General features: G+C 36.5%; 1 protein-coding gene across 3 annotated transcripts in view; it reads left to right on the top strand.

Moving 5' to 3' along the window:
* FER1L6 (fer-1 like family member 6) overlaps positions 1–15237 on the top strand; it is a 148494-nt gene that overhangs the window by 115749 nt on the left and 17508 nt on the right. For all 3 annotated transcript variants that reach the window (XM_063451074.1, XM_063451076.1, XM_063451075.1), the window contains exons 30-36: positions 8–139; positions 1190–1315; positions 4592–4719; positions 6301–6471; positions 7599–7753; positions 8915–9057; positions 11120–11208. In XM_063451074.1, the coding sequence (XP_063307144.1) occupies positions 8–139; positions 1190–1315; positions 4592–4719; positions 6301–6471; positions 7599–7753; positions 8915–9057; positions 11120–11208 (944 nt within the window). The remainder of the gene's footprint in view (positions 1–7; positions 140–1189; positions 1316–4591; positions 4720–6300; positions 6472–7598; positions 7754–8914; positions 9058–11119; positions 11209–15237) is intronic.

The following is a 15237-nucleotide window of genomic DNA, read 5'->3' as shown; positions in this document are numbered from 1 at the left end:
TTTTCAGATTTATGACGGAGAGCTCGAGGGTGAATTTCATAATTTTGAAGACTGGGTTAGGACTTTTGAGCTTTTGAGAGGTAAATCTACGGACGAGGATAGCAGCGTTCACGATGATAGGATTATCGGAAAATTCAAGGTAAGACATTCTATTGAATTATTTTTTTTTGTACATTTATATTTTGCTTTTTTAATTAGTAGTTTTCATTCCACTGAGAAATGTAACCTGCTGATCTAACATAAAAAGGTAGCTATTAATTTGTTACAAGACAAGTCCTGTCTAATATTTCTTTGCAAGGCAACTGTTAGATAAATTAAAATTACTTGCACTAAAATTGATCCCTGCATTTGGTAAGATTGTTTTCAAAATTCATAAATGATACGATTGTTGTTTCCTAATGTGTAGTATAACACATATAAAAGAGGTTCTCATTTGGAGGGGTACTGAGCAATTCGTTCGTACGTTCGATTTCAAACAAATTGTAATGCGTCCAAATTTTGGACAATCAGCAACTCATCCAAATTCTGTTACTTCCATCGCCATATGACTGAATCAAGAAACAAATGAAATGAGGAATGAATAAACCACTTAGTTTGTTTTCCATCGGTGGCAAAAAAAAAAAGAATATTGATGAAATAATGGACAACAGCTCAGGGACAGTCACAAGTGAGAAGTGACCAATACAGGGGAAAAAAGGAGGATCATTAAAAATATATATATAATATATACATTCATACATATAGATTTGTACTGCTCCTCCTTTTTCCTATTTTATTTACTTCTAGAACTTAATCTGTGAACCAAATAACACAAACATGTGCCTAACAGTCAGATCACTGTAAAATCTACACATACTCTTTATATTATGTTTATAATTTGCAGTACACCGATCCACATTTCTGTACCATTTTGATTTGTCAAAATAGTTTTTCTCGACGCGATTGCATGGCCGAAATTAGTCTAAACTAAAACGCCATATATTTTTTTATTCGGACGAAACCATTCAGACAAACCAAATTTGTCACAAGTCTATGCACAAGTCTATAAACGTCTCTGTATCTGTATGTGAACGTTGGTAATTTAAAAAAAAAAATGTTAAATGTGAACTCTTGAGTAACATCTCTGATACTGGAAAGAACAGAGAAAAAAATGGTTGTTTAAGGTTTTACTTTGTTTTTAAATTTCAAGGGTTGTTTCAATATTTACAAGAGCACTGATGACTCCAGCTCCATGGACAATGGCCAGTTACGGATTCTTCAGGGGATTCCACAGAATAACGCTGTTAAAGTACTCATAAGAGTCTACATTGTTGCAGTAAGTGTTCTGTTCTAAGATTCTGAATGTTCGTAGCCTCTATAAAAATTACCTTTATAATAATAATATAAGGCTTACAATTTCCACTAATCCACTAGCAATTGGTAAGTTTAAATTCAGCCCTATTAGGTAGAAATAGACCCCTGGTCAGTTGGTTAGTGTGCCATGGATGTAAATTGCATCTATTGGCACGTCTATTGCATGGGCTTGAAATTATAAGTCCTAATATATTTATTGTCTGTTATATGCAGGGCTCAAAATTCCACTTGCCACAAGCCACTGGCAAGTTCAAATTTAGCCCTTGCGAATAACATTTACCCCTTTAGGGTGCACTTTGGCTCGCAGAGGGGAATAATTCTATGTATTTGTATATGTAGATTTCTGCTATCTAAGAAAATTAATTGTAAAACACAATAAAAAAAATAAATACAAACACGCAATTCAGCCTATAGCGTGATTTACTTAATACAACTTTTAAAAAGTAAAATAGCAATATAGATAAAAGCTTTGTTGGCAGTAAAAATCAAAAGTAAGAAAATCACATTAAAAACAAAGCACACTGAATAACAATTGTTTAATTGTTATTGATTAATGCTGTGTAACGTTCTGATTTCTAAATTAACACCAAATACAATTATTGTCCTGAACACCTTGTGCCCCTCAGCTGTAAGTACAAGTCAATGGGTCATCACATCGCTTTCATCTCCTAATGATTTGTGAAACATTAATGTGATTACATACATTCTCATTGTCTAGGGGATTATAAACATGTTTGTGTTCAACCATTTTGTGCTAGTAGATTAATTATTTTAATCTTATTTACTTGTTTTTGTGTCCTTTCATTCCAAACAAGTTTGCTATTATCTCACATCGTAGCTGACTATAACCAACCGGTCCATCTCAAATGGTATCTTTGAAACACACTCTTTTTTAGCTAGTTCAGGACACCTTTGGATTCCAGGAAAGTCTTACTTTATTGAATAACCCTGTATGTCACATGTAAAAAGTATTTAGAGCTGCTTGGCTCCAAACCCATCTACCCAAAATGATTAATTTCTTAAAATAATACGTTTAAAAATAATTCAATGAATAAAAAATGGGGGACCTTGTTCACCAGAAATCCAGTGATAATGTCACTCCTATTTGATCACTCCAAATGCTGTATTGTGAAGTTTAATGTGAACTTGCCATGATAAGATCCCTTTAAATGTCAATCCTCTTCTAAGAAAGGAATATATATTTTATCCTAGAGATAAATTATACATTGTATTGCAGTTTTGCAGCACAGCGACTGCTTGTCTTCCCTCCATGAGTGGCTCCTACCAACTTTAGCTGCACTTCCATGAGTTTGGCCCTGCTTGGGACCACTTCCTAAAGCAGGACAATGATGGTAGGTTTAGAGGACAAAACATATCACAGAAAGGTAGGGATATCTCCTATATTTCTCTCTCAGTGTAGGGGTCATAGAGTTTTCCTTTGGGTATGAGCCTCAGGTGTTTCCGGAGTCCAGCAACCATCCTGTTTCCATATAATTGTTTCTCTGTTGACTCTCAATCTTTTTTCCATCCAATGGTTAATAGTTATGTTGATTGTAAATCAGTGCAACTGGGTCTTTAGTAAATAGATGCCCGTAGAAGTTATTTTTAAATGTGTTTTAAATTTACAGATTCTAAAAATATGTCTACTAACAGAAAGTTAACTTTCTGTTAGTTGACAAAACAAACACACACCTAATCCACAGCTGATAGTATAATAAAATGACAATAAAGATAAAAACAACCCTTAAAAGAAGCTCACAAATCCTTGCTGAAATGGTATCGATTGATGCTGTGTAATGTTATTTTGCTCTGAATCAACACCCATTAAATATATTGTCCTCTGCACTGTGTAGCTCTCAGCTATAAACCCGAGTCAAGAGGTTCATCATTCTTTATTTTTTGTTATTGGGCTTTGAGACATTAATGTTATGGCCCTCATCTACCATATACAGTATAGTCTAGGAGCACAATAAACTAGGTGTATTCATTGTATTGTAGTTTAGTACACGTATTGCAGAAGGCATGGTGGTTTGATGGAATAGATATTTTACTTGGATTGGGGCTAATGTTTATATTGTTGAACTCGTATAGCACTGGTGGTGCTATTGTGTAATGTGTATGTATCTCACACGCATACTCAGGGGAGCTCTGCATTTAACATCCTGCAGCAAATCCAACAACCCTCACCACTTCCCACCCACACGCCCTCCCCTCCTCCCCCTCCCCACCCAGGTTCCCCCTAAATATATAGCATGCTCCTCCAACTGTTTGAGATTCCCCCTCAATTACCTCTCCATTCCCTTTATATTTTACCAATAGCTGCTTCTCTCTGTTAACTCTTTTAGCCATCACCTCCAAATTTCCCCTGCTACCTTTTGTCTCAAATCCCCATTGTATCCTTAAGATTGTAAGCTCACGGGCTATCTAGCTAAGCACTTTGTATAAAAGAGCTCCAATGACTAGTTATCAGCTTATGGGCAGGGCTCTCACGACTTCTTGTATTTTTCTTTGCACAGCGCCGCGGAATCTGTTGGCACTTTATAGATACCAGTAATAAATAAATAAATAAATAAAATTAGGCTGTTTAAAGCTTTCTTTTTTTTTTTTATTAATGAGTAAGGCATTGTATTTCTAAAGCTCTGCAGGAATAGGCAAACTTCGGCACTCCAGATGTTGTGGACCACATCTCCCCGGACACTTTTCCCGCATTATGGCTGTGAACTAGCCATGGAGATGTAGTCCGCAACATCTGGAGTGTCGAAGGTGGTCTACCCCTGTACTAATACTGTCTGCTAAACCTTACACTGAGAGTACATTTTTAGGTAGCATTTTTTTTTTTACTAATCACTACTGTATTTCTGATCAGAGGCCAACTGTGTTTTGTTGAACTTGTATGTACATTGCACAGTGTTAATAATGTTCAATCTGAGTCTGATCTAAACTTGTTTGTAAATTATTCATCTTTTACCTTTTAATGGTAAACGATTAATAATTCTAGCCATTTTTGCCCTTTGTCTTTATTTATTTATTTATTTATTTTATTTTTTGATTTATTTTTATTCCTATGTATTAAATATGTGTTTTTTTGCTTTTTTTCAGTTATCACCGAGATATTTTTGCTTTATATTAGCCATTCATGAAATTTCCCAGGAGCTGACCAAGGTCCTGGTAGAATCACTACACAATTATTTACATTTTTGTTTTATTATTTTTTTTGTTTTACCCAATATCTTACTAGGGTTTTAACCTCAGCCCAGCGGATCCAGATGGTAAAGCAGACCCATATATAGTTTTACGCCTGGGAAAGACTGAAATAAAGGATCGGGATAACTACATTCCCAAACAGTTAAATCCGGTGTTTGGAAGGTAAGATTAACAGAATAAAAATATGTTGTTTTGCATTAAGAAGACCTTGGATTGCATTTTCATTTGGGCAAATCATATTTTAGAATCCTGTGCATCATTCGTGTGATTACTTAACATAATGAATAGGTCATAATACATGGGTCAACATCTATATGAATTTGGGACCCAAATCTCAAGCATTAATGTTCTCGTCTGCTTGTGATTAGTGGGATTTGCACTCCCATATGGCTTCTACCACCATTTCAGTGACTGCAGCTCCCACATCTGCCACTCAGGACTGTAACTCCCACTAATCTGTGGCAGTTCTTGATGACCCAGTGCTGCCCTTACAGTAAAGTATTTCCCTAAACCACTTCACTACACTTAACATTAACCTCTACAATGTACTACATTAAACATTCACCCCTACAAGATATATATACACACACCCCTACATGGGCGACTGGTAGAAGCAGGCATTTGATTACATTCATTCTAACTTGTATCATTATTTGTGTGCATTATGAGTACTATTCTCAGAAGACTGATTTTAATGAGGTGTGGGAACGAGAGTGATGATTCTGTGAGCCTCAAGTCTAATCCTTTTATTTCATGGGGGGTAAAATCAAAGTGTCTCATGTAAGAAATAAATGCCCCACAATTTTCTCTCCATTAAAACAATAAAATAGAAACCAGTTTAAAAAAAAACAACATCTGACAATTATCAATAAGACATAACAGGCGCTCAACTAAAGGAACTATGATTCACCAGAGAACCTTATTTTAATGTCCAACCCATTTCACATATAGATTTTACCAGCCAAACAGTAAACATACAAAGAAATGTAATACAAAACCAACTTAGCTAGCACAATGTATAGATCAAAATAGCCCACCAGTAACCTCTGGTGCAATAATGTGTCCAGAACAGAGGTGTTTTGTTGTTTTTTTTTTTTTTTTGCATGATGCCAGATTTTTTGTTGTTTTTTCTTTTTTTTTACAGAGATTTCAAAACTTCCTAACATTGGTACCTATAATACATTTAATCAATGCACCCATCTCAGTGTATCCATATCCATATCCACTCCTTCAAAAAATCATTAAAAACCCACTTCTTCATAAAAGCCTTTCAATTAAACTGTTAATAGCTCCCAACTGATTCCTCTTCTGCAACTGTCACTAGTCTAATACTATCCTTACCTTTTGTGTCATTTCACCCCACTCCCTCTAGCATGTAAGCTCATTGAGCAGGGCCCTCAACCCCTCTGTTCCTGTGTGTCCAACTTGTCTGGTTACAACTACATGTCTGTTCGTCCACCCATTGTAAAGCGCTGCGGAATTTGACGGCGCTCTATAAATAATAATATAATAATAATAATAATAATAATATATACATCTGCCATTAATTTGTATACTCGAGGTATCCAATATACCCCTGCTAACTAGTCCAGTTCACTCTCTTATTCCATAATTGAGTGCAGCCATAAGGACCTCCGATCCATGGTCTTCAGGAGTTCCATTGTACATCTTTCTCCTGTAGCCACTTTGTGCTGTTTGTCTGTAAGACCTAGACTAACAAGAGATGTTCATTTTGTTTATCAGTTCATTTGAAATACAAGCTACTTTCCCCAACGAGTCTCTGCTAACTGTCTTGATCTACGACTACGATATGATTGGGTCAGACGACCTCATCGGTGAGACAAAAATCGATTTGGAGAATCGTTTCTACAGCAGACACCGAGCAACCTGTGCTTTACAAAGTCAATATGAAATGTAAGATCTCTGCCTACTTAGAATGCTCACAACCCTTAATGAAGACAAATGTTACTCTTGTTTAAAAATCTTAGTGTAGTGTGTGGTGAGAATGGAATTTTTACAACATTGACAAGATTGCTTGCTCTCCGAGCAAAATGGACAGGAGCTATCCCTAACATAATACACACTGCATTTAACGATTCCTAGGGTTATCAAAGGGGGAATTGCCAGGAATTCAAAGTGAATTTAATATTCAAACTGAAAACATACCCGAGTTGGATAATTATTCCAATTAAGCCATTCTGACTAAAAATTTGAAAGTGACTGACTAATTCGGTAGGAGATTTAGGATTGTATTGTGTTACTCGGCTGATGGGTAATTGCATGTGCAGCTGCTTTAACCTATATATTTATATAATTTACCTTTATGCTGATGGCATACCAGTAAAGCAGATTGAAGTTTAAAAAAAGGAAAATACATTTTCATTTATACATTTGCAAAATTAAATGCTGTAGACTAGCAGCAGTACAAGTAGACTGTGGGTGTGTGTTTTGTTTTAAAGAACCACTGTAGCATTAGGAATGCATATCTGTATTCCTAACCCCTTAGTATATTATCCCCCATCTGCACAAAAATAAAAATGAAAGATAAATACACAAATTACTCACGTTTTCTCCCGTGCCAAGTTTCCCTGGATGCTGCTACAACCTCCTCCTTGGGCATGCCTTCAGGATTTCGGGCCAATCCAGAGCTCCTCATACAAGAGCATTTGGGAACATAGGCGCATGCGTGGAGTTCCCCGCGATGCGCCTACATTTCAATGATTCTCCTTGCCTGACTGTGACAGCATTGCACATGCGCACATGACGTCATGGTATATTATGGTATGAGAGTTGGAAAGTAAGATTCACAGCTCTCATATTCAGAGAGCTTAGAGGCATGGCATGAAGCCACTCTTCCTAACCTTCTAATTAGTTTAAAATTGGGTTTAGGGGGGCTAGATCAAGGGGACAGGACTGCAGGTACTATAACAACTTCAATAAGATGAACTGGTTATATGCATACAGTGTCCCTTTAACCTAACTGTCTGAGAAGCTTTCCAAGCGGACTCTCATTGTTAAATATATTTTATTAATTCTTTTAGTGAAGGATACAATGCCTGGCGAGATTCTACTAAACCCACTGAAATCCTGACCAAGTTGTGCAAAGACAACAATTTAAGTGGACCTATCTTACGCCCTGGTCAAATACAGATTGGAAGCAAGATCTTCACTGGAAAAACCCTGTTTGACCAAGATGGTAACTTTACAGTTAATATTGTAGAAAAAACTCTCAAAACAAACATATAGCAAATCTGCAAAACCACTTAAGCCGATAGATGATAAAGTTTGAACTCCATTGAGATTCACTGTTTACTAAATAACTAAGCGATTATATGTATAACATACACAGTTCTGAAATTGATAAAGGAACAAAACAATGAAAATCGTTAATGGAGCTACTTACGTTCAGCTTCATTACAGGAAGAGAATAAACCTCCAATTCATCTAAATGTCAGTTACAGGGAATATCCCTACATTACTGATTATTCTTACAGAGGAATAGTCTAGATTTACCTTTAAGCACCTCGGATAATGAGAAAATGTTACACAAGCTTTTGAATACAAATTATTCTGTCAAATCACCTTATTTTTCATAGTTGAAGCAGCTTCAATCTCACCTCGTACTGCCCCAAAACTTTCTACATTCCTCATCATTTCATTTAAAAGAGCACTCAGGGCACTATAACAACTTCATCAAAATGAAGTTGGTGTGGTGCCAGGAGGTTACCAGGTGATTTCTTACCTGTAGGTTTTAAACCGTTCTCGACACAAAAGGCACAGAGGGCATCAAGACGGGCCAAGAAATATAATGTTAGGAAGAGAGTTAATGTAATAATGAATTTCACTGTAGTGGGTGCAGCTTGCATTATTTAGACAGGTAATATTAAATTCAATCATCTACTGACTGCTAAGAGAGTTTTAGTCTCAGTTTGCAGGCATGAATACAACCCTGCAACCCCATAATGTCCATAAAAGTTTAGCTCTTACATTCCAGAATCCGCTACCAAAAATGATTCCATAATATCGTAATGAATATTTATGGATGTGCTCAACACAAAAATTGCAATTCTGGCTCCATTTTCTAAAATGCAAGATTCTATTCAATTGCACTAATAATAAAAAGTCACTTGTTTACAAAGTGAAGCCCGTTTGGATGCATGTGTTTGAGACTCATGTTTTATAAATTATGTGTAATGGACGATTTTGCGAAAACGAAGGGCATAAATTTGGTTACATACTTGTCTGGAAGCGATCTCTTTTCCCACTTGATTTTCTAATGACTGTATTTAATAATTAATATAGAACATCCGTCTGGGTCCTGTTGGGTGTAATTCAATCTGTTTTTCTCTTTTGACAGATGAACAAGTGGAATCATATGAACACCTGGCTCTAAAAGTTCTGCATTCCTGGGCTGATATTCCCGGGGTTGGATGTAAACTTGTTCCTGAGTACATTGAAACCCGATCCTTATACCACCGAGATAAATCTGGTATTGAACAGGTAATAACAGAAAAAAATATAAAATTCATGGTGAACTAAAAAAATAATCTAAAAGAATCAAGAATACCCAAGGTATTATCACCTCACCTTTCTTATAGTCATAATCTCCTTTAGTTCCCAACAGATTCTGGATGCAGTTCGAAGCCCTAACTGGTGTTATTAACCGTAGTAATACTTAAATGTGCATTTTATCAGGGCTACTTACTAAAGTGAGAATTCAAAGTGAATTTCATATTTCATAGTTATGGAATGACCTCCCGCACACTTTCAAATCTTCCCCAGGCCTAAAATCCTTTAACATCTCTACATATCACAAAAAGAGAATGCACGTGTCATGGTAGATTATATATTTCTTGCCTGTTCTATGTTACATTTTGTATATATTGAGTAGTAATATTGTTTTTGTATTTCATTGTACCCTATTGTATCGATGCAATGTTTTGTGGACCCAGGATATACTTGAAAACAAGAGAAATCTCAACGTATCCTTCCTGGTAAAATATTTTATAAATAAATACATACATTTAAGGTGAGAGTAGCCAAATCGAAAGCCCTGCTGACTTGTTTCCAATTTGGCTATTTTTACTTTGGATTTTTACCTGAAATTCACTCTAAATGGTGAATAACCGGGTGTTTTATATGGAAGAACAGTATAAGACTATGGAAAGTATCAGTGTAGACCAGAAAGGTTGGTCATTGTCCACCATCAACCTCCAGCTTGGACAGTTGTTCCAGTTACAGGACACCGAATGCTTTCCCAGTTAGATCATTGGAATGGATATTTTAGTTTAATCCTGAGCATGATATGAATTGTCTCAGGTTTCGTCCTGACATGCACTCTAGTCACGCTTCCACAACCGTAATGTATCTGATGATGTAAATTGGTTTTCTGCGGTGCACCTAACAGACTTGCCTTCCAAGAACCAACCACCTAATTAACGAAAACAGATAAATGAAGAAAATGGATAGCTGGACTTCTTTTCTATGGGTACTTTCACTCACATACTACAAAGCTAGAAATAAATATAGGAGTCCACAGTCTACTACATATACATCTTATTATTTTCAAGTGATTTGGAAATTGAAAAAAACTATTTTTGAGAAGACCCCTAAGGATTAACGAGAATATATATATATATAATGTCTCTTAGAAAAGAACTCAGGTGGTTGGCGCCTCATAGTGGAATATTTTTTACTGCTTTCTTGTTTCAGTCTGATTCATTTAGTAGAACGATAGAAAACATGAAAGTCCTCTGTTGCTCTGGGAATGTTTCATGGTTACAGAAGACATTTCTCGTCCCATTGCAGTAGGAACAAATGTTTCAGCCATTGTTGTTTTAAATGAAATAACTTCAGTTGTTTATTTTTTTTTTCTCAGAACATCATTCTATTTTCCATCTACCCATTATTCATACATCTTAGTACATCTTAGTTCCCCTCGAGGCAGCCTATTTTAGTGTAAAACTGTAGCCATCTATTCCACAGTCGGCTCGGTGACAAATACAGTTGTCATTATTTTTTGGAATGCTATAAAAAAAGTGTCAGCTGTAAGACTGTCAACTTCTATTTCTGGTTTTAAAAAACTAGAATTGCATTAATTTGAAAAAAAAAATCCAGAAATATTATCCAATAAATAACTAAAAAGCCCCTGTCCTGGTTAACTCTTCTCCTCCCCAACAACTTTCATTCATGAGTTACCTTTTGTTTTGCATTGTCAGATTGTTACTTTTCTAAAATGGAATTGTTTTGAATCAACAAAGAAACTGCAAATTGTAGATAAAAGTGGGGAGATTCTACAATTAAGCTATATTTCCAAACCTACAGTTTTGTCCCAGCATTTGCAAATGCCTTATAAACTTTCCAATTCCTGTTTTATTGAACAACTCCATCAGAGTTGGGAATGACATGACAAGACAGAATCGGTGTAAATGGCAAAAATCCAAAATTTATGTTGAGAGAAAAGCAAAAAAAACATGATAATGATAATAATGGTTATTACTTTTTATTTAGATACTTTTTATTCGCTTATTTTAACCCAGTATATTTTGTTTTTTTCGTGCAGGGGAAACTTCAGATGTGGATAGATATGTTTCCAAATGATTTGCCACTTCCTGGGCCTCCTGTTGATATCTCACCGCGGAAACCAAAAGGGTATATATTTTTCTAGCTTGTTAAAAACTTTTGCCATTCGTACTATGCACACTGTTATTTCTTCGTTTCGAAAGATGTGAGCACTGTTCATGGTCTCAGCACCCACAATGCTGCAATTTACATGGTGTTTTTTTTATCACACATTTAGTTGGCCACAGCAAAATTCAGGTCAGGGGTGGGCTGTTTGCATGTGGTGAAGAGAGGGTGCAACTACAAATTGCCCAATTATGGGGCCAAAACAGAACATCATCACATTACATTCTACTCCCTTTCTTAATTTTATATTAAAATGTAAATCAAAAAAAATGTTTTACATTAATACTGCAATAGTTAGAATACAAAAATAATTAAAGAATCTATTTGCACAATATATATTTAGTAATGTGATGTGAGGCAGTACCCCAACAACCTCTCTATGAACATGGCCGGGGGACAAATACCCCCCTGCCTCACTTGCCTTCCTCACTTTGCCAGCCCTGGTCCTTCTATGATATCACGATGATAACATTTGAAGATCAGCACAGCTTGTATCTCCCATTAGATAATCAGAGCTCCAAGAGCTCGTATAAATTACAGTTATTATGAAATGGTGTACCTCACTGTGTAATTAAAATACTTTTAATTATAAAAGAAATGTGTTAACGAACAAATCCAGAACAATAATCTCGCAAAGAATATTACTTGTTAAGTTACATCAAGTGAAATGTGAAAAGTCAACCTATTTTTTTATTTGGATGTCATTTGAATTAGTTAAATCAATTGACCAAAAATAAACATATCTCATTACATTTTGTAATTTATTATTATTTTATTTAATTATTTATAATGTGATTATGCTTCATGGCAACATTGTAGCTCCTGACACTCCAGGTATTTGGACAACTCTGATGGATGTGCACGGTAAAGGTGCAATCATTTACCTAGCTGGTACAATAACTTACCTACCTATAATAACTCATTGGAAACCTGGTGAACTAATCCTATCCCATAATCCTCTGCTCTTATTCCCTCCTAAGGACTGATGTAAGGCATCTGATGACTGTGCGGTACATCATTTATTAAATCAGAACAACAACAGGATACAGTTGTATGGGTAAATGGAGACAGGTGGTGGCTTCTATTCGTTTGTGGAAGCAGATTTTTTTTCAAATTAATAAAATGATATCTGAAGATGGATGAAGCTAGTATCTAAAGCGTGTGGCAACACACTAATACATGTGTCACCAGTTTTCTTGTAGAAAACTATGGAATGCTAGGGAGCTGATTTGTTTTGAGCAGAAACCTGTGAAAGATGGACCTATTACATCCCTATGATTTATGTTATCCTAACTCTCATCCATCTTTAATACATTGCCATCATATGTCTTTAGATATTAAATATTACATAGTTACATAGCTGAAAAGAGACTTGCGTCCATCAAGTTCAGCCTTCCTCACATTTGTTTTTTGCTGTTGATTCCGAAGAAGGCAAAAAACCCAGTTTGAAGCACTTCCAATTTTGCAACAAGCTAGGAAAAAAATTCCTTCTTGACCCCAGAATGGCAGTCAGATTTATCCTTGGATCAAGCAGTTATTACCCTACATTGAAAGATTATATCATTGAATATTCTGTTTTTGCAAGTATGCATCCAATAGCTGTTTGAACATTTGTATGGACTCTGATAAAACGACTTCTCCAGGCAGAGAATTCCACATCCTTATTGTTCTTACAGTAAAAAAACATTTCCTTTGCCTTAGACAAAATCTTCTTTCTTCCAGTCTAAACGCATGGCCTTGTGTCCTATGTAAAGTCCGGTTTGTGAATAGATTTCCACACAATGGTTTGTATTGGCCCCGAATATATTTGTATAATGTTATCATATCCCCTCTCAGGCAACGTTTTTCTAAACTAAATAGGTTTAAATTTGTTGCCTCTTTAGATATTTATATATATATATATATATATAGAAAAAATATATGGATTGGGCACTCACCCTTAAGTGACTGGAACAATTCTTGCCTTTGGTGCTACCGGCGTCCAAGATATATACAAACGAAAAAATCAGAGCACTCAAAAAGGACTTCTTATTCAGTGTTTACTGTGATAAAAGTTACATCAAATCATCAAATCGACGTTTCGACCCCTTAGGGTCTTTTTCAAGATCAAATACAGTGTGTGAAAACAACGTTTAAATAGCAAAACATTAATGAGCAACTCACCAATCTCATGTGTGCGGCTACTCGAACCCGGAAGTGTTACACCCCATTCACGTGACTCCTATGACGTGCGTGCGTGTGTACGTCATGGTTGCTAAGAGATGGAGTATCTACGCCGTGGAAATGACTGTGTGGTTGCTAAGCAATGGAGTGTAAACTCACTGGGTGAACCGTGAGTATGCCGGAAAACCCCTGTGACAAAACAAATAGTGCAAGACAAATTGCGAGATCCCTCCAGGAGATCATAACGTGTAGAGTAAAAACAAATGAATATGAGCACATATTCAAACGGAGAATTTCTGGTATGTCAAAAAAGTATATCGGTCCGGCCAGATGCCGTAAAGGCTAAACCACCTGTGACAAGTGATCTAAATATGTGTGTGAAGGAACGTGAATATAAAAACGATATACGGCCAAAGGCCTCAATGACATACCCGTAAAGCTAATCGTAATCAATGACAAGAACGTAAACATTAGAATATTCAAAAAATGTTATGAACATATAGGAGATATACATCATACATTATAAACCAATCAGGTCAGAGGTAATAGATAACTGAGAAACCAAAGTTAAATATCAACAAAATCCGAAGGACGGACTGTGGCTATCAGGTAGCATTTATAAGAACATAGTGAATGAGATATATTCATTTAGTCCCTTTGGGGTGACAGTGTCTAAACGGTGAATCCAATACGTTTCTCGTTGCAGTAGTAATTTTGATCTGTCTCCTCCTCTGGGACTGGGTGGTACATGGTCAATGGCCATAAATTTGAGGGTAGGAAGTCTATGGTTCAGTAGAAGGAAATGTTTGGCAACGGGTTTGTCGGATTTTTGATCCCTGAAGGCAGTGGTAATAGTGGATCTATGGCCTCGGATCCTTTCACGGAGGGTCAAATCCGTTTTTCCAACGTAGGACAAACCACACGGACAGGTAATGAGGTATATTACATGGTCGGTCAAGCATGAGATGTAATGGATGATGGGAATTCGAGTGCCACTATGTGGATGAACAAATGAGCCACCTGTGTTCATGTGGCTACAGGTTACACATCCGCTGCAACGATAACAGCCTTTCTTGGTCGGTCCTGTAGATTTCTGATAGCATTTAGTCGGATCGCTTTTAACCAATAGATCTCTCAGGTTTTTATTTCTCCTTAGACTGATGTTAGGTTTTTGAGAGAAAATTGGTGGTAAGTTTTTGTCGGAACCCAAGATGCCCCAATATTTGTGAATGGCTTTTTGGATATGTGGGGTACCGGTATGTAGAGTGAGTGGTAGATACATCTTGGTTGGGATAGATGTGTGACTTGCAGTCTCCATGTGTTCCCTTGTCATGTGTCTTTTAGCTTTATCCAATGCTCTATCGAGAACTATACGACTGTACCCTCTAGTCAGAAATCTCGCGGTCACCATCTTCAAGAGATGACCGCGAGATTTCTGACTAGAGGGTACAGTCGTATAGTTCTCGATAGAGCATTGGATAAAGCTAAAAGACACATGACAAGGGAACACATGGAGACTGCAAGTCACACATCTATCCCAACCAAGATGTATCTACCACTCACTCTACATACCGGTACCCCACATATCCAAAAAGCCATTCACAAATATTGGGGCATCTTGGGTTCCGACAAAAACTTACCACCAATTTTCTCTCAAAAACCTAACATCAGTCTAAGGAGAAATAAAAACCTGAGAGATCTATTGGTTAAAAGCGATCCGACTAAATGCTATCAGAAATCTACAGGACCGACCAAGAAAGGCTGTTATCGTTGCAGCGGATGTGTAACCTGTAGCCACATGAACACAGGTGGCTCATTTGTTCATCCACA

This window comes from Pelobates fuscus, chromosome 4, assembly GCF_036172605.1.
Source record: "Pelobates fuscus isolate aPelFus1 chromosome 4, aPelFus1.pri, whole genome shotgun sequence".
Taxonomy (NCBI): Eukaryota; Metazoa; Chordata; class Amphibia; order Anura; family Pelobatidae; genus Pelobates; species Pelobates fuscus.
The sequence above is the reverse complement of the archived record's forward strand: the minus strand, read 5'-3'. Positions and strand labels throughout refer to the sequence as shown.